Source organism: Siniperca chuatsi, linkage group LG6, assembly GCF_020085105.1.
Source record: "Siniperca chuatsi isolate FFG_IHB_CAS linkage group LG6, ASM2008510v1, whole genome shotgun sequence".
Classification (NCBI taxonomy): domain Eukaryota; kingdom Metazoa; phylum Chordata; class Actinopteri; order Centrarchiformes; family Sinipercidae; genus Siniperca; species Siniperca chuatsi.
In genome coordinates, this window is record NC_058047.1 from 24,680,996 (window position 1) to 24,701,372 (window position 20,377).

A 20,377-nucleotide genomic window follows, 5' to 3' on the forward strand; every position below is an offset into this window, starting at 1 on the left:
CATTGTGTCTGAAGGAAATAGTAGCAGTTTAGACTGTAGATATGTCGATGCTGCCACCTACAGGCAAATAAGGTAACAGCTGCTTTAAATTGAACACTTGTGCCACCTGCAGGCAATGAGAGCACAATTTGCATCATGAAATCTGCTTTTTTGTGTGTTTTTGAGGCTTTACATTTTAGACGTACTTGTCTGGTAGATAAAATTAAATCATTCATAAAATTGGAACATCACACTAACCCTCAGTGGATATTTAACATTGAAATAGATATACAATTTAGCTTTATATTAGTATATTATATATTAGTACTTTTGACATGTTACAAGAGGAAAAGCACAGGTGTGACTAATGAAGTTAATGGTGGTTGAATTCCATTTGCTGGCTGGTATTAGTCACACCTGTGCTTTTCCTGCTATATGTTGCTGCTGGCTTCCTTTGGCCTCTGCACCCCCACACCCTAACATTTCGTAAGTTTAAAACTTAAAGTACAAAACTCATATAATTCACTAATATAAGGAACAATGATTGCTTAGTATCAGTGAACAGTGTTAATCCTATCAACACCTGCAGGCTCATTAAAAGGAGGATTTGATATTAAAAGACTCAGTATGTCAAATGAAGCATTTAGCCTTTTTGACCATAACATCAGGATATACGTTTATTTCATCACATCTGTTACAACTAAAAACTATAACGTTGCAATATTCTCACAAATATTTAAATAAAGCTTATAGTATTTCTTAATCATAGCTAGTTCATTCTCAAGTGCCACACATTAAGACTTGACATCTTTGTTAAATTCCTGAGCATGGACAATTAGTTTCACTCACCAGACAATCTCAGTTGCTCATTAAACAAATCAATGACAGCGTTGCACGACACATCGACCGTGTTGACGGCATTTGACGTGTCTCCGTCAACACAACAATGGCGGATGCAGTAGAGGAAGCTCTTCAGGGCAGCTGGTGAGGCAATTTGTTATCTAACTAACATTATAAGAGACGTTTTGTCAAACAATGGTGTCGGCTTCATCTGACAGAATTTGATGTATAGTAACTGAAGATAAGTCTACGTAGTTAATCTGTTCTGGTGACGATGGATGCTAGTATGAAACCAGTTTGGTACCGTTAGTGCTCGGCAGCTAGGCAGCTAATGTTAATTAGCTATGTTGGTTCTGATAAATTAGCAGCCCAGTCGTTAAGAAGGACACAAATTAGCAAAAAGCTTTTGAGCAAGATCCATCAACGTATTTATATTTTCATCAGTTTATTTCTCGCATGGAAACGTTTACAGGCAAAGCTTGTGAGCCAGCATGCTAACAATAACTAACGTTAGCTAGATAGCCGGCGTCTGTCGAGTTCTGCTTCCCTTTAACCAGAACCCAACCTTAGCCCTAAACCTAGCTCCAGTGTGTCCCTGTCATGTAATATGCTAAACTCGAATATAATCATATTACATGATTAAAGTAATCATGAAGGTCTCAGTAAAGTATTTGGACTTGTCAAGCCTTGTCAAAAAACTAGTTCAAGAGCTGGGCGATATGGAGATTACTATCATCATAAAAAGATTCCCATATCTTTGTGTCATGATATCTGCGTGGAATGGAAAATCCCCTGTTAAATGGTCTAGCTGATGTAAAACACATTTCACTGCATAATAAAGAAAAGACAAACCGAAATGATCAGCTCCCAATCTTTAAAACGAATACATTTCTTCGTAGTGGTAATTTGTATAACAACAATTACATGGGATGGAACTAATTATTTTTAAATTAATTTACAGATATCAATAAACATTTTGATTTATCAAAATAATCTTTGTTGTAAGCTTTTTTCGTTGATTAATTACTCAATTAGGCCACTAATCATTTCAGCACAGTAAAATGTCTCATGGTTCACAGTATGAATAGACATGACTAAGTTTATACAGTGAAGGGTGATAATTTATAAACATTTATACGTGGGCTGGGATTGACAACTTTACGTCATTGTGGGAACTACTGATACTGATGTCACACATAAGAAATCTTGTCTTTTGTTATATGGTAAAGATGAGCTTTTATGAACATTTATACTCTATATAATCTTAACTTAATTTTTTTTTTTTTAACTGTGTGCTGTTTCGTGCTTCTTCAGGGACCAGGATCTAGCTGAGGCGCTGGACTCTGGCGGCTCTGACATGGAGATGGAGAGAGGCATCATACAGGTCCAGGAGCATTCAGTTCAACACAGGGCCAAGATGTGGAAGGTGAGAAGCATGACAGGAGTCAGCCTACACAAGCTGAAAATGACTATCTGTCGATTACAAAAAGCAGTTTCATTTATAATCTCACTGTATGTACAAGCTATTGTGCATGTGTCTGAACTGAATGTATGAAGTCAGTAATTATTCTATTATTAGAGTCCACGTGCTGTAAAGGTGGGAATTACTCTTGTCAGTCACAAGTCAACAGACTGGAAAGACCAGCAGCTCATGCTAAGATGGTGTCACAGCCATCACCTCTTTATGACACACCCAAAGTTAAGGCTTCAGTTCTGTTTGAAACCACATACCTACAACATATTTTTAGACATGACTTGCTGAGAGGTTCTATTTTGGACAATTATGTAACACCTGTGCATTTCTACCAGTTTTTTTTTTATACTTATGTTATAAAAATGCCACCTGAAGCTGATGAAACCCTTTTTTAGGTATATAAACGTCACGCTGTTGTTGGCTATATGAATGCAAAATGCCCTTCTGTGAAAAGAAGCATTATCTACTGCAGCTGTCTGTTAAGCTACTTTGAATAAGATGTTTTATAGCATCCATCAAAAAGGTGTTTAACCATTGCTGTAGATCAGCTTTACCCCGTTAGACTGAGCAACGTAGCATTCATGGAGCCTTCATTCTTGATAGTTGTTCAATTGTATGAGATGAATAGATACATTTGGGATACATTTTAAAGGAAAATACTAGGTATCAAGTTGAGTGGTACTTTAGGTTCTCATATTGGCCCATTTATACCTGTATAAGTCATCTGTAAAATTGAAAACCAAGTAATTGGCATTACATGACTATCTTTTTACTTACAAATGAACGGCAGACAAAATGCACACAAACGCAGCTTGATGTGCACTGAGTTTGTATTAAAAAAAAAAATGGTACAATTTTGTCAAGAATACCATCTAGTATTTCTGATTTTGTTAATCTGTTGTAGTTGCAATAATTCATGTGTACTTGAACATGTAAAGCATTGCATCTAACTTACTAACTTTATTATAGCATTACTTGTAATCATTGTCATCTGGTAAATAACTAAAGCTAGTCCATTTAGTTAAAGAGACATTACTGGGATTGCAGAGATTGCTGTTTTTTTTTTTGTTTTTTTTTGTCTCTGAATAGTCCACAAGTAATATAACAAGTTAATAATAACAAGCCAATACAGCTACATCTCTGTAGATAAGTTGTTCATTAGTGGAGCAGCAGTTGAGTCACTGATTGCAAATCAGTCTCTTCTTTGTTGTGTGTTTATCAAGTGTCCCTTTATCACTTAGGCTTTGTTCAGACTGCAGGCAAATCAGATTTGTTCCTCAAATCAGATCTTTGAGACAGATTGTCTGCAATGTCATTTGCAAGTGATCATATCGGATTTGTGTGTCCAGACATCAACACATTGTGAGTGACGCAGAAGACTCTTTGAAATGCCATTTGAGCAGCCAGAGGGTCCCGACTGAGATGCATCTGTAGAAATCTGATTGGAATCGCATTTCAAACCACCTCCAAATGTGGCTCGGAATCTGATTTCCAAAAATCAGATTTGGGCTGGCAGTCTGAATAAGGCCTTAGCAGCTGTATGTTTAGCAGTGAGTCCTTGTTTTGTGTTGGCAGATTGCTCTAAATGTCTCTGGAAAAGGAGACAGCCTGTCGCCCTGGGACGGCGTCCTCGATTTACCAGAACAGACCCTCATTCACAACCGCAGTCAACAGCTGATCGGTGAGTAAATTCTTTGACACAATCTTGGAATTACTGCAATAAAGGTATTTGGTCAGCACCAAAACATGAACAGAAGGAATTTAGCTTCCAGCTGTTTGTGCAGGTCCAGGATGTGAATCCCCCTCAAAATGAAGTACCAGTCATAATCTAAGCAAACAATAAGGTATAACAAAGTCCAAAACTACAAAATAGTAATGATAATATATTTAGTCCTGTGTGAAAACAGGCTGAAGACTACAAGTTTGGACGGGGGGAAAAAAACGGGGGTGTGGAGTTAGAAAGAAGTGAGCTTACCAGACCTCTGTAGCCTGCTACCCATCTCTGCTTGAGGCTAGCAGCTACATTAGTTGCTATTAGCATAACACACCAACCAAACTGTCAGTGGGGTAATGTAGGCGCCAGATTTTGACAAGGTAGAAGAATGCGTTGAATTAAAAAAAAAAACAAACTATCTCTGATTCTGCTGCATAGATTTTTATCCTTTAACAAAAAATGTTTTAACTGTCCTTTGTAACTCCCACAGTGTTAGAGGAGAGGAATGCTGAATCAGTAGAGTACTATTTTAATGCTACATGTACAGTAATTAACATGTAGCATTGTCTGAGCAGAAAACGTAAAAGGAACATCAACAAACAACAACAAAAAGTAGCCTTTCGTGGAGCCTTTCATGGATGCACATAACTTTAGATGCCTAAATCATCCTCAGGATAGACTTTCCAACACCTTCTGGTGAGTGTGTCTCAAGTTGAGGCAGTAGATAGGACACATACACAAACCTGGAAGCAGAGAAGAAAGACGGGTTATGGTAATTTTGGGTCTCACTCACAGTCTGCCAGCATCTAAAGATCGTCAGAGGAACAAATTACATTTGTTAGTCTGTTCCTCTGACAGGTTGACAACAAGTTCTGGTAGAGCTCAAAATAGAAAGCCTCTTGTGAGAGTGATGCCCAGAAAAGCTAGGCATACAGGGAAAAAGTGCTCTTTTTATGTATTATTTAATAATAGCCTCAGGTTTGCATACCGATTGGTTTTCTTTGTCAGTGTACCTTCAACGTTTCTCTGCTTCTTGTTTTTGAATGCCAAATGTAGATGGCTGCATTTGTGCAAGATGTTTCTGGAAAAAGGCTACTAACACTTCCTGCTTTGGTTCCCATGTTTAGACCAGCTGGAAGTATCCGAGGAAGAGAGGAGTGATATGGTGTCTGATGTTGAGTCAGTCATCACTTTCTACTGTAAGTCCCGCAACATTTCCTTCACCCCGGAGCTGAGCTGGCCTCACCTGCTCAAACCGCTACTGGGGCTTCAGCTTCCTCGCAGCGACCTCTACAACTGCTTCTACGCTATCATGAACAAATACATCCCCAGGTGAGCTGTCTGAGCACTGTTTTAATCCTCCTCCACATTCCACTCACAAAAATAGACAGGAAATTGAGACTTGAATTGTAAAGGGTGTCAGATATGTCCATTTCTGGGCACACGGGTAGATCACCTGGTAGAGTGCGTGCCCCATGTACAAGGCTGCCTCCTATCAAATAAGGCAAAAAGCCCCAAAAAATAATCTTTTCAAAAAATGTCCATTTCAGGGACTGTGTGCCAAATGGCCGACCCTTCCACCTGTACAGACTACTGCTGCAGTACCATGAGCCTGAGCTCTGCTCCTTCTTGGACACCAAAAAGATCACCCCTGACTCCTACGCCATCAACTGGGTATGTATTTCTTTCTTCGCAGTCACCGCTTGTCCAAACCTGTCTGACATGGTTCTATGATTCCGCCAGTTAAATATATACGTGGCCATGTCTGAACTATGTGTCTGTGTTTATATTTCCTCCGTAGCTGGGCAGTCTGTTTTCCAGCCACTGCCTTCCTGAAGTTACCCAGGCCTTGTGGGACTTCTACCTCCAGCAGGCTGACCCCTTCCTCATCTTCTTCCTCATGCTCATCATCCTCGTCAACGCCAAGTAGGCAGCCGCTAGTGGAAGCTACACAGAAACATGGTCACGCCAAGGAACCTTAAATGTAAATTTGATTTGTCTTTGTTTGATTTCCTCTTAGAGAGGCCATCCTTACACAAGAAGGAGACAGCAAAGAGGACATCATCAGTAAGTTTGACTTTCCGTCATTTTATTTGTGGGTTTGTTCGATATGTTAAAAACGGGGCTTAAACTCTTTTGTCGCAGAAATGCTGGAAGCGTCTCCTTCTCACCTGGAGTCCGAGGACATTGAAGATTTGTTTTCTCTGGCCCAGTATTACCAGAGCAAGACCCCTTTGTCACTGAGAAAGGTAAGAAAGGCGCTGTACGGATAAACTGCCTTGTGTTTGATACACACAGAGTAGTGCCGCGCAGAACCAAGACTCTGATACTGTTAGTGAGAAAGCTAACAATGAGATAATGCTGCTGCACAACTCATTGTTTCAAAGCCATTATTGTGTGTTTTGTTTTTTCTGCATTGGTAGATGAACCAGAATCTGTTTGGTAGCAGCCTGGTGGCTCTGAAAGAAGAGGACACTGACCTGAGTCAGGCACTGTGTCTCCCTGTGTCTGTCCCTGAGATCCTGCAGGCCAACCAGCTGCAGCAGGTCAGTAACGCTCAGGTTACTTTGAACTAAGTTCAACTAAGGAAGAAATAACTAACCTTTTTGCAAGTTAGCCATGTGAGTAGAAAGAAAGAGAAGACAATGTGTAATGTGATAGTAATGGATTTTACTTTCAGGATGGGGTACGTTTCTTCGTGGTGGATTGTCGGCCTGCGGAGCAGTACAACTCTGGGCACCTGTCCACGGCCTTCCACCTGGACTCTGACCTGGTGAGAGCCGACAATAGTGATTCTGTGTTAAAACGTGTTGAGTATATGAATGTATATGGATCAATAAATGTGTTTTCCTTTCTTCTCACAGATGCTCCAGAACCCGTCTGAGTTTGCTCTCTCTGTGAAGTCCCTGTTGGAGGCTCAGAAGCAGTCTTTGGAGTCCGGCTCCATCGCCAGCGGAGAGCACCTCTGCTTCATGGGCAGTGGGAGGGAGGAGGAGGACATGTACATGAACATGGTGTTGGCCCACTTCCTACAGGTGAGTGGGCGTGAAAAGAGCTACGAGAAGGTAGCTGGAGAGAAAAGAATGAATTGCTCTAGTGTCATTGCTTCCTGTTAGGGACCTCAAATTGAAACATGATCTGTATTTCCCAGTTTATGTGTTCTTTGCTAATTAAAGGTTTTCTGTTACAGAAAAGCAAAGAATATGTCAGCATTGCTAAAGGAGGTTTCATGGGTAAGTAGGTGAATAGAATGATAAAGCTGTGCTTATGCCTGGTTCTGTTTTATAAATTTCACAGTTAGCCATAAATGGACGTAGATATGCCCTTAATCAGCCGTTACTCCGCCTTCTCCACCGCTCATTAGATCTGACAATGCAATTTTACCGATAGTGCCACATCGGTTCTCAAACAATACCAGAGCAGCTGTCATTATGGCTGTAGCTACCTGTATCATTAATTCATTACATGTTCCTCTAAATCATCATCAACTGATATCTCAGTCATCTTTAGTGAACATCAGAAAGATACTCAATGACTTCATTTACAGCACTCATCGAAACAGACTTTATAAAGTGCTTCACATTAAAGGATAAAGTGACAAGATCATCAGTATAGGGAAATAAAATGAGGCCTCTGATGTATAAAAAATGAATGTTAAAAAAACAATTTATCACAGAAAAGTAATTCATTGAAATAAAGTTTATAAAGGTGCCTTTGAGATTTTACAAAATGCTGTGTAGACAAAAAAATAAATAAATCGCACAATCTGTGAAATTACCAACCTCAACAACTTACCGATGTTTCATTATTAGATTACATCTCTCACCTTGTGTTTCATCTCCACCTTTTATCAACCTCGGCTGGCTCTAGAAACTATGTACGCCTGGTCTAAAGTATGCAGTTTATGTGTAGGAAATGTACGTGTAGTTTTATTTATTTATATTTTTATAAAAAAAATCTTTTTTGTGAGAAGCGAAAAACTCACTGAGATTTGTGTGATTTCAGCCCTCCAAAAGCATCTGGTAGACATGAATGTTGAGGGTCTCGACTCTTCATACGTCCACTGGATCGTCAGCACGTCAGGATCTCACAGCAGCCTCAGCTCTGCTGATGTAAGTGGCCAGAAACATTTGTGAACTCACAAATTAGTAGTTTGAAAATCACAGGCATTATGCTGCCAGTTTGACTCCATGTTGGACACATTTTTACTTTAAATTATCTTCTTTCTTTTTTTTTTTTTATATGATACAGGGAGAGTCACTAAGTAGCCCTGGAGACAGCAAAGGTGTCAAGTCTTTGGTCAACAAAATGACGTTTGCTCTCAAGTCCAAGTCAGTAAACGTAAAGGAGAAGATGATCAGCTTCATTGAGAATACCTCCACCCCTGTAGAAAGGTGAGGTCCTAGTTTCTCCTCCAAATCCCTCACTAACCCTGAAATCCACACTGCAACACACTCTTACCCCTCTTAATTTTGGGGGGGGGATCTTCAGTTTTGCTACAATTTTGTAGCAAATTTGTACAATTGTCCTCAATTTAATATTTGTCAAGATTTCAAATGTATGATTCCTCTCACAAAAACATACTGAAAATAAGAACACAAAACAATGACTTTATCCAGAAAATAAATGTTACATTTATTTTTCAATTCACAATAAATTCCACCAAAATTAGGTTAATAGTAAGCATTTATTAGCTGTTACTGCTACTTTGTCATTTGGGTTTAGTTACACCTGACTGAACACCTTATGAAGTGTGAACTATGTAGCCAGTAAAAATGTTCTAGACTTTTCTTCTTACACAGCTAAACTGGATCACTTTTTTTTTTTTTTTTTTTATTTCACTTCAAGTTCACCATACCTTGTGCCTTATTCCATGCTAGAATATCTTTCAATCTGCCCTGGCCAGAGAAGGTGACTCCAGATCGGTAAGAGCTCCCTGACATCGAGCTGTTTGTCCCCAGCATGCCCACTGGCTGTAGACCCGCACCAATCCGCGGGATCGTAGGAGAGTTGGCCTGTGTCACATAAACGCATGCTTAGTATGAGCATCCACGCCCACGCCGCTCACTCATGTAACAACACTACACGTTCCCCATACAGTGTGGGCAGGCTGTGTACGAGATGTTCAGGATCTGTCTTCACGCTTTCACTAACAACATTCAGCACTGCTGTTTAGCTCGCGCTGCTGAAGTGGCCTTTCAGGAGGCTTTGTCATCCACGATTAACCGAGGCCGTCGTCTCTTTCTAGTCTGAATAACTCTGGTGTTTTAGGTAGAACCTCAGCTTCACTGCTGTTTGCTTGGAGATGCACTCAACAGTTTGTCTTTCCATTTCATTGTTGTTCTTTTAGATGATAGCCGGGGCTATGCAGAAACATTAAAACATTAATAAAAGATAAAAACAACACTGACTTGCTGCAAATAGCCCTGAATATCATACACTGACTAATCTATAGCTGTTCTGGAGTATAAATGTCCCATTTAACCTCTTTCTTTATATTTAACAGCATAACCCGGTAGTAGTGTGCTAAGAATTTTCTTGCTGCAGCCTGGAGGTCTTCTTGAGATTTCTATTTGTGTGCAGCCTCGCTATTATGTGTATTTAATGTGACTTTTCATCGCAGGCATTAATGTGTCCTCACATCCGTCATTCAGTGCTGATGTTGCCCCGTTGCTTTCCATCTCTAGGCATGTGAGCAGCAGCGACCGCGTTGGCAAACCTTACCGCGGGGTGAAGCCCGTTTTCAGTATTGGTGATGAAGAGGAGTATGATACAGGTAAACTCCCACTGAATGGAGCCACAGTGACAATTTAAAAGGGGCTGTTGGAACCCTCGACACTAAAAATGTTTAAATAATGTGAGTCCTTTTTTTATTTTGAAAAACAAAACAGTAACCTGTACCTAATGCCCCCCCAGATGAGATCGACAGCTCATCTATGTCAGATGATGACAGGAAGGAGATTGTCAACATTCAGACATGGACTAACAAACCAGATGTAAAGCATCACATTCCATGTAATGAGGTGAAAGAAACCGGTCACATGTTCCCCAGGTGAGTTGCTACCTGAATGACTTTGGGGGTGTGTGTGTGTGTGAAAAATATTCCTCACATGACACCCTGACACCCATCTCTCACAGCTGTCATGGGTGTGGTTGGATTGGGCAATTAGTAGGGGATGTTGCATTTAAACGTGACTAATACCCACTTCAAGAGGTTTTGCAATAATTCAGGAATCCATGGATCGTAACACTGACTCTGATCATCTGTTGATTTTTCCAGCCACTTGTTGATCACAGCGACTCACATGTACTGCCTGCGGGAGATCGCCTCAAGGAAAGGCTTTGCCTACATCCAGTCCAGACAAGCACTGAACTCTGTGGTGAAGATCACATCCAAAAAGAAGCACCCAGAACTGATTACATTCAAGTTTGGCAGCAACAACTCAGCTGGAGTGGAGATATCGGCAGTTGAGAGGTGCTCGTCTACAGAATCAGATGTCAAATTTAAAATCCTAATGACCAGAAAAGACCCTTATTGGGTGTCATTTTAAGGCAAATTGCAGCCTTAAAGGTATAATTTGCCATTTTTGAAAATGTGTTTAGATGAGAAGATGAATTCCAACCTTGTGCTTATATGTTAAATAGGAAGCTAGAGCCAGCAGGCAATTAGCTTAGCTCGCATAAAGACTGGAAGGAGGGGGAAATGGCTAGTCTGGCTCTCTCCAAAGTTCAAAAATATGCCTCCCAGCACATCCTAAACTCACTAATTAATACATTTAATGTCGTTTGTTTAACCGTACACGAACCGAAATGTAGAAACGACAAACAGGGAGCTACGTGCTGTAGTTATATCTTAGTGAACAACAGTCACTAGTTGCATTCCAGTCTTTATGCTAAGCTAATCGTCTGCTAGCTCTAGCTTCATACTTACAGTACAGACACGAGAGTGGTAGAGATTTTCTCATCTAACTCTTGGTAAGAAAGCGAATAAGTGTACTTCCAAAATGTCCTTCCAAAATATTCCTTTAACACGCTGACATTCTCTTGAAAACAACCTTTTTTTTTCTTTTCTTTTTTTAATAAAATGAAGTACACATTTAGAGGTTATCCTGGGAGATAAAGTGCAACAGGCTTAATTAGACCTACATTAATTATCTCATATATTACAACTAATGTTTATGAAACTCTTTACAGAAGCTCGACAGACAATGTTTTCGTTTGTGGTTTGTTAGCAGTCATTTGTTAATTTCACTACGGTTTCCTCTGAACTAACGTTTTCTTCCCCCCCCCTCTCAGATATTTGATACCCAACGCAGGCGACGCCACCAAGGTCATTAAGCAGCAGATCATGAAAGTCCTAGATGCTCTGGAGAGCTCGTAAAGGGAGATGACGGGGTCGTGACGGCCAGCCGTAACACTAACTGTAAGAAGAGTCTCTGTCTGCCGAGAGTGAAACCGTCTCCCGCTCTCCCTCGGCTGTCCTCCCTCCTGGACAGATCCAGTGCAGTGTTGTCTGTGTTTGGGACATGGGGGTACACTGCTGACTGCAGGCCTGTGGGGCAGGCTGTGTGTGTTGAAATATTTAGGTGCTCCGCAGTCATCCAACCATTCTTACACTAAGTTAAACAATATTGGTTATACTGTACGTTTTTCTTTATTATTGATAAAACATTATTACAGTGCAATTCCACTTTGGCAACTTCCCTCTGGCCTTAAGGTAGCGTACTGACAGAGCTGTTCAATCACTACATGACTGACCCTTTCCTTTGACTCGAGCATCTCAATTCTGACCCGTTTGTTTTGTAGTTAACAGTAGTACCGCTCAGTCATGTCTCTTAATTTACATTTCAGATTTGTTGAGGGTCAATTTAATGATCAGTGTTCTGGTCAGCAAGCTCAAACATTAAGACGCACATTCCCCCCCCACCAAAAAAAGCAGTGCTGACACGTGAGGCAGGTTTCCTACCGCAACAACTGTTTTTGGTAACTTTGATTTTCCAGCAGGCAGCCTTAAATAGAAATTATTTGAGGATGTTTATAAATACGTGATGTTTATATTGTGTAAACTGCTCTATATCAGCACAGACCTTTGCAATGTCATTTTGAAAGCATATCCTGATAGAATATGCAATGAAACTTAAACTGGCTTCAAAACCAGCTCACATAGTTTGAAGTTCCCCTTCCTTTCTAGAGTAAGAAGTAAGCCTTTTACAGAGTTTCTGGGAGATGATTAATTTTGCTTTTACATATAATAATGAATTAACCTCATCTCATAGCAGTTTGATGTAGCTCTCAGAAAGCACAGCCCCTCTGGACTACATTAGTATTACAACAGGAGGTTCAGTGATTGCAGTTATTAAGAGCCTGAGCGCCTCGGTATTTTTCCGTTCAGATTCAGTATGGGAATGATTTTCAGTTAACGTGATTAAAAATGTCCAGGTGAAATAAATCACTGATCATGTTAGCATCTGGAAGGCTATTATTGTAATTGAAGCAACACCATTCTAACTTCTATTTAGAAAGAAAAAGATCGCTGTAACAAGGACTGTGCTTTGCACTCTTAAGCACAGCTTTGAAAGGAATGAAAAGATTGTAAAAAGGAAAGTCATTATATATCTATGTTTTCAAATCAGTCTGTCTTCTCCATTGTATTAGTCGAAACTAAGCAGCGTTAGTTTGCTTGCCACTGTTGCCTTCGGCCTCATGCCTGTGATGTGTGATATTGGCACCAGCAGTGGCAACATATCACAGTATAGATTGCTGCTTCTCCTCTAATCTTCTGTTTTGGACTTTTCCTCGCTTTGTACTTGCTTACTTTATTAATTTGCGTTGAATACTAGTTGTGTAGGCAGCCTGGGTTTAAAGTGTCAAAGACTCTAAAGTGATGCAGCACCTTCCTGATAGCTCCAGTTGAAACTTCTGTCCAGAGAGGCTTTATCCCTTCTATTATTTATAATAATTAATTAAATAAATTGAATTAGGGGAGAGGTCAGCATATGGCACATTTAAAATATGGACAACCAAAACTTGAACTAAAGACTCATGAATCTTGTCTGTCTTCACTCCAGTCTTTCATAGCATTCCCATGTAATCCATGCATTGTGTTGTCATTTTGTGATATTTTTCAGTATTGACTGGAACATCGTTGATCGGGAGTCTTAACATTACTTTGTAACATCACTGGCAAAGGATGTCACCACTAGTCGAAATGCAACATGTCTCAAGTGTAATTTGCACCTTACTGTACTGCTATTATTTTCTAAGCGTTTGTTTTTAATAAATGGAGATTATTCGACTGCACATGTGGAAGTGTTGTCATTCATACATTATTTGACACATGTAAATTCAAATAGTGGTTATATTTGCTGTGGCTGTGTAAAAAGCTACAATATGCATTTCACAGAGCTTGCACATTTTTCCTCTATGTTGGAAAGTTGCTATTTGCAAACCAGTTGCTGTGTACTATAACAGAGAAAACTGTTTACACTGGTGTCTTATTTCTGACTATTGTAAACAAGTCATCGTGGAACAAGAATATCATGCTCTGTGTTTTACCTGCTTTACAATGGTAAGTAAACAAATATCCCCTGCAAGAAGCAGAACAGCCAGTAGCAATATGAAGAGTCTGGTCTATGGTCCTCTCTGTCTTTACCTTCAGTGCATTAGAAGGAAATAAAGGTCCGAACAGTCAAAATGATAATTCAGAGGCAGTTCTGTTTAGTATAAATACACAGTATAGTCACAGTTAGTATGTGCTTATAATGACTAACCGCTGTGAGTATCGTGTACATTTTTGCTAAGTATGTTAATTTCAAGCTAATATTTGTTGCTGACACGATTAACCAATGAGGAAAGACTTGAAACACCCACCCCTTGCTAACTTGGCCGCAAAACTTCACACTAAAAGTTAAGAACTTTATATGAGCTCTATCATGTGTCGTAGGGTGACATTATGTTAGAAGAAAAATCACTTTACACCTGCAGGCGTTTATTATTATTATTATTATTTTGTATCGTTGTATTTAGTTTGACCGGACCTCCCTGAGGTCGTAAAACCGTGCCAGGGCTATGGACTAACCATAGACTCTTATTTTGAAAACCAAATAGCCACCCGGAATCACATGACCTGTCTGCTCTGTACTGTGAAACCAAACAGGACTACTCTGCGTTCATGTCCACTTTAGCTAAAGCAATGTCCAGTAAGTACAAAGTTTTCTATTTATTTTACTGAAGTTGTAGCTAACTAATATGCACATATACAACCGAGTGCATTTATAGTTTAATTATATCGACTGCAGTCTGCACATGTCTCCTCCAGGTGTTGACACTGCACAGTTATAAAGTTGTCTTGTTTTCTCAGCGTTCCGCCTGGCTGTGGTCCAGCTGCAGGTGACGAGCGTCAAGGCGGACAACCTGAGCAGAGCCCGGAGGCTGGTGAAGGAGGCTGCAGGACAAGGCAGCAAAGTGGTGCTGCTGCCGGTGAGGAGGAGGAGGGTCTCTGATGCGGGGACAGTAGGGGAGGCTGGGGCTGGTTGTCACACTGCTTTTACAGCCTGACAGAGGGCGCTGCAATATGCTGTTCCTATCAAACGCATACCTGTTTATTTTGAGGGTCTTTGCATGGTCACTTCATTGATGAGACCAAATGTTTGTTGGTTGTCAGAGGCCAAAATTCGTTCGTTCGATTGCTGTGTGTTGAGCTCCAAGCACAGCAACTTTAGAAAGGACAAACAAATGAAGAACAAATCTTCACAATAACTGTATAAAAGAAGACACAACACAGGCAGCATTTACAAAAAACAAACGCTGTAAATGAATAAAACACAAGGACATTAAGCACATTCGCTAACCACAACACACATGGCATAATCAAATGTGCTGCAAATAGAAAAACACTAGCAAACAGAGAAATGCAACAAGTTCTACAGAGCAAAAGGGCAAACTATAACCGCTGATTATGTTCAAGAATGAGCTAACTGTTTTTTTAGTTTTACATAATATAGTGATTCCTATATTATTGGAGATATAGGCTATATACTTAACGTTAGCCTTTTACTAATTATTAATCTACCGTAGCATGTCCCATGGAAACTTCTATTGAGTTTCAACTTAGTTGCATTGTTGGCTCCGACTTGTTACGAAGTGTTATTACACTTATTTCTGTTGAGAACAGCTAAAATCTAAACTTATTTTTGTTTTGCTAGGTTAAGCTATGTGGTAGCTAGCTTACAGTTAATTATGTAGCCGTGTGCTTGTTGACTTAGTCTTTTTGGGGCAGGTTGTCTCATTGTGAAACCAAAAATTTAAAAAGTTGAGTTTTAAGATATAAGTATGTGGTGATTGTGGGTGTAGTGGTTTTCTTTTGCAGTTTACTTTTACATTTTGAAGCGACTTAAGGACATGATCCCTCACCAGCTTCCCACTTGCAAACACTTCAGAACAGGTGGAGTTGCCTCTGCCAGGAACTGTGCCCAGGTCTCTGCAGTGGTGGCTGTTTTGCCCCTGCACCACCCCAGACTCTTTGGTGTACTTTTAGCATAGTTGGACACACAATCGTTAATTAAACATTTGGGGCACACAAAACACTGGAAATATGTGTCGCCAGGGCTGAAAGATGTCAAATTCAGACTTAAGTTCCTCAGTGCATGAGTCTGACTCCAAAATTAAAGTCACCACTCACTTCCTGCTGTAAAACTGATGCTCTCTCACCTGTCATTAATACAGGAATGCTTCAATTCTCCATATGGAACCAACTTCTTCTCTCCGTATGCTGAAAGGATCCCAGGAGAGTCCACTCAGGTGCTGTCAGAGGCAGCGAAGGAGAATAAGGTGTATCTAGTGGGAGGTAGGGAAGCATTTGTGCATCATTTACTTTCTCCACCGACAGCAGAGTTAATAAATAATCTCAGTTAAGCCACATGAAATATTGTCGTATTAGTGGAGCAAGCCACTCTCACTTTTTCTTAACTGGCAGTAACAGCTTTAAAACAATAGAAACAGCAACTGGCAATACTGGTATATCACTATTCGTCCCTCCATGTAAATTAAAATTTTAATTGAATTAAACAATTAATTAAACATTAAACAATTGAACTACATTCATGATTCTAATGTTTGAGAAGTGGATGATGAACCATTTACAACCAACACAGTGTTAAATATTTGATTAAACGTGTCCACAGAATAGCCTTTATCTAGTCATTTTGATCTTGTAACATATTACCCACAATAGGTCTTTTTAACAACAGAATCAACGACCTCTGTTTCACTGAAGTGTCCCCGTGCATGCTTCATGCACAGGAGCAGGGCCCTGGAACTGACACACCTACATGCTTTGCAGACATCGTTAATGTTATTAATTACACCAGTGTTTTTCCTGCTACAACATGTAAATAATATTGGTAGATGAGGCTAATTGTGTAGAATTGGGCAAAAAAGTAGATCAAAAAGTAGATTAACCTCATCACAAAATAACTTCCAGAATACCCTGAATGTCACAGATTGAAAATGTCTGATGGTGTATGAGTATCCAATCAGGAATTTTGCACAAACTAAGTGTACTGGTGTATAGGCAGAAGGGCTTGTTGCCATTGGCTCTTACCTGTCAGCTGATTAGATTCACCTGGTGCTAATTAAGGAGTTTTGGGGGCTAATTAGAGTTGAGGAAACAATGTAAAGTAACGTGGAAACTACACAAAAAAATCACCAGTAATATTATACAAAAACACGTTTTTCTCCAGTGGCGGAATGAACCATGTGACTTGTTGTTCACCAGGATCCATCCCTGAAGAGGACGGTGGGAAGTTGTATAACAGCTGTACAGTGTTTGGGCCTGATGGAGAGCTGATTCTTAAACACAGGAAGGTACGTGTACATCAACTACAGTAATGTGTTTAAACTACTTCATGAACTCATAGAGGTTATAGCAGGACATTGGCCACCGCAAATTGTTTCTCTTCATCTTTCAATGTTTCCTCCGTCAAGATTCACCTCTTTGACATCGACGTTCCAGGGAAAATCCGCTTCCAGGAGTCTGAGACGCTGAGCCCAGGCAACAGTTTGTCCATGTTTGAAACACGTTAAGTGACATCTCCTGACTCCTGTTTTCTCCCCTGCAGCTGGACGAGCATCATTTTAATGTGTTTTCTCTGTAATTCCTCCTGCAGCGTTCTGTAAAGTGGGAGTGGGGATTTGCTATGACATGAGGTTTGCAGAGCTCGCACAGCTCTATAGCAGGAAAGGTAAGTGGCTGATTAGACTGTTCACGCGGCATCCACTGGGCTGTTTTTAATGGTGTGCAGAATAGTCGATCGGTTGTCCTTTTGTCCTCAGGCTGTCAGCTGCTGGTCTATCCTGGAGCCTTCAACATGACGACTGGTCCAGCCCACTGGGAGCTCCTTCAGAGGGGAAGGTCAGACTGAGAGCCCAAGTCACTGTACAAAAACATTTTGCTTTTGAAAAATATTGATTAGAGTGAACCGTGATTCATGGTTGATTCATGTCTATCACACAGTATGTCAATCAGAATCAGAAATACTTTATTGATCCCCGAGGGGAAACTCTTTTGTTACAGCTGCTCACTGTCACGTCAGTGCACACAGGAGTAGAAGTACTAAGCAAAAAATATAATACACTATAATACAGGTAAGATAAATTAAGTACCAAGTGGGTATAAGAAAATTAAAATAAGTGTGAAGTACAAAATGGGTTTACCGGTTGATGATAATAATACGGTATAAAGTAATAGTGAACTGTTAAGTTAAGTGTAGAAGACAACGTGATATTCCGAACTTCAGGCGTGAATACATCCTGCACCATGTGATATGATTAGAGTGACTTGAGGGGACGTAATATTATCTGTGGAGGAAGAGGAACAGAAAGGAGGTTCCAAGCCTGCAACCATAACCTGAAGTTTGACTGTTATATCATATAAATCTGATAATAAGTAATAATACTGCTGTAACATTTTGTAAAGTGTCCATGAAACAAGTTTATATTCTGTCAGGATTAATCCCAGATGAAAATGATCTGGACTGATTTTCAGAAGCTGCAGACTTAAATACAACCAAAGCATGCATTTTATCAGAATAAAATATGTAAAATGAATGAGATAATACTTTCAAATAGCAAATACTTTGAGAAAGAATCGAATTATGGTTAATAGAGGCATCATTTTCTACATTATCTATTTTTAACAATTTACATTACAGAAGCAACACCAAAGACATGCTCTTCTTTGTGATTGTATCCATGGCAATGATGTGATAATTATGAATTATTATATATATTTTGGTTTTCACAACTGTGCACAAGCTGTAATTTACTGCTCTATAATTTGACATACATCCTTTCGTCGTCTCCTTTGCAGGGCGCTTGATAACCAAGTGTATGTGGCCACGGCGTCTCCTGCCAGAGATGAAACTGCTTCATATGTCGCCTGGGGGCACAGCACCGTTGTTAACCCATGGTACAGTAACAACCACGAACATGTTGTATCCTCTGCGCAGCTCATGCTATGTGTGACTGTTAATGTGCAGTGAGGAAGGAATTGGAGGGAACGCGAGTTAGTGCTGCTGGCGAGGGAGCCACGAGTGAATGAAAGGAAAGCGACAGAGGGAGGGATTTACATGTGTCAGTAAAACCATAATCAAAACCAGCAAAAATATTCAGATCCTTTTGACAAGGTAAAAATGCTCCATTACAAGTATAAGTCCTTAGTTAACGTACAGATGTATTATCAGGAAGATGTACCAAAAATATCAAAAGCACTACTATTCATTATACACAAAATTGTCTCCTGTGAGCATTACATTATTATATACAGTATAACATTGTTGGATTATTATGCATTCAAATGTAATTAACATTTTAGCTGTCTGAGGTGAAGCTAAGTTGAACTACTTTATTTACTGCTGGGTAGTTTTAATCTGTAACAATGCATCATATTTAATAAATGATCATATGTTTTATTTGTAAAATAAAAAGTGGAGTAAAAAGTACAATATTTCCCTCTGAGATGTAGCGGAGTAGAAGTATAAGTAGCATGCAATGGAAGTACCCAAGTACAAGAACCTCAAACTTACAGTAGTTTAGTAAATGTACTTGTTGGTGGATATTGGTGTCATATTGAAAGCTTTTGTTTTCCACTAAAGTCCAACTGCATCTTCTGCTGTCTGTCTTTTTTAGGTCTTTTTTTTTTAGGTTTTTAAGTATTAAATGTTGCAGACTTTGTGATTGTTGCAGTCTGTGTTTGCAGGGGAGAAGTTATCTCCAAGGCTGGACCAGAGGAGGCCATTATTTACGCTGATATCGGTGAGTGGAAGAGCGGTTTTGCTTGTTTCTGGAGACCGTGTTTATCAAGAGAGTCTCACGCATGATATCTCAGACACCTTTGATCAGATCGTGAGGAAAAAGTAGTGGCATGATGCATCTCAGCGCTGCAATCCAGAGGTGTGAAAATGAATCTGATTACTTAGAAGGGTAGGTACAGGTGTCATGTCTGGAGACTGTGCTAAACCTCTCTGTATCCACATCTGACCTGTTCCCAGACCTGCAGTATTTAGCCGACATCCGGCAGCAGATCCCGATCTCAGCTCAGCGTCGTGACGACATCTACACAGTGACGTCTGCGCAGGGAGGATCGAGCTGAGCGCTGCGACCCTGAGAAAGAAGGTGCGACACAAACTATGCGACAGATCTGATCTGAGCCGCAACAGAGCACAAGACTTAATTGTGGAAACAAGCGATGCAGTTTGGAAGATCACTGATTCACTGATGTCAACATGTTTTGAGCACCACGACGCTGCTCACTTCTTGAGGATGGAACTGTGATTTGTTTTGTGTAATGTCCGCTGCTGAAATGACTAGTTGATCAATGGAAAATCAATGACAATTCTGGTAAGCAGTTAATTGTTTAAATAAAAATAAACATTTGCTGGTTACATCCTCTCTAATGTGACAATCTACAACCTTTAATCGGTTTCATATTATCGGAAAATGAATGTTTGGCATTTCCTGAAAAAAATCATTTAATTGTTATTATTTTTCAATCTTTTTTTGGCTCATGAAAGATTGTATTAGTTGTGGCACCAGAGATATCAAATGTGGAAAATATTCAGTTCATAGTTCAGGGTCATTAACTTAACATTATTCATGAGCACTACTCTGATTGGCTAGTCAACACTATTAGATACTTTCACCTCTTCAGGTCTCTAAGAAAAGAGCAGGTAATTAGTAAAGGATTTGTTTCCAGAGAAATAATGTCAAACATGTTGGACATGAAAAACCTATGGCTCACTGCTACTGAGGACTGGCATACGGGAGAAACTTTCGCACATTTGTAATTCATGCAGTGTGGTGTGATTGCAGTC

At 39.9% G+C, this 20,377-nt stretch overlaps 2 protein-coding genes across 3 annotated transcripts; both read left to right on the top strand.

Annotated features, from left to right (window-relative positions):
- The first annotated feature begins 812 nt into the window (after window positions 1-812).
- On the top strand, window positions 813-13,307 carry tbc1d23 (TBC1 domain family, member 23). 2 transcript variants are annotated; one of them, XM_044198734.1, is made up of 19 exons: window positions 813-963; window positions 2,134-2,245; window positions 3,869-3,974; window positions 5,135-5,339; window positions 5,558-5,681; window positions 5,809-5,933; window positions 6,028-6,074; window positions 6,153-6,256; window positions 6,431-6,553; window positions 6,688-6,780; window positions 6,872-7,042; window positions 7,198-7,240; window positions 8,013-8,119; window positions 8,259-8,401; window positions 8,888-8,932; window positions 9,695-9,783; window positions 9,924-10,059; window positions 10,288-10,482; window positions 11,304-13,307. In XM_044198734.1, the coding sequence occupies exons 1-19, from the start codon at window positions 926-928 to the stop codon at window positions 11,386-11,388; spliced, it is 2,091 nt and encodes a 696-aa protein (XP_044054669.1). In that variant the 5' UTR covers window positions 813-925; the 3' UTR covers window positions 11,389-13,307. The 2 variants fall into 2 exon arrangements, with proteins under 2 accessions (XP_044054669.1, XP_044054670.1); XM_044198735.1 differs by lacking the exon at window positions 8,888-8,932.
- A 750-nt stretch (window positions 13,308-14,057) lies between these two features.
- On the top strand, window positions 14,058-19,948 carry nit2 (nitrilase family, member 2). Its single transcript, XM_044198736.1, has 10 exons — window positions 14,058-14,206; window positions 14,368-14,486; window positions 15,732-15,852; window positions 16,783-16,871; window positions 16,992-17,085; window positions 17,174-17,248; window positions 17,340-17,418; window positions 18,376-18,474; window positions 19,264-19,319; window positions 19,556-19,948. Exons 1-10 carry the CDS (start codon window positions 14,179-14,181, stop codon window positions 19,654-19,656), a joined length of 861 nt encoding a protein of 286 aa, XP_044054671.1. The 5' UTR covers window positions 14,058-14,178; the 3' UTR covers window positions 19,657-19,948.
- The last annotated feature ends 429 nt before the right edge of the window (window positions 19,949-20,377 follow it).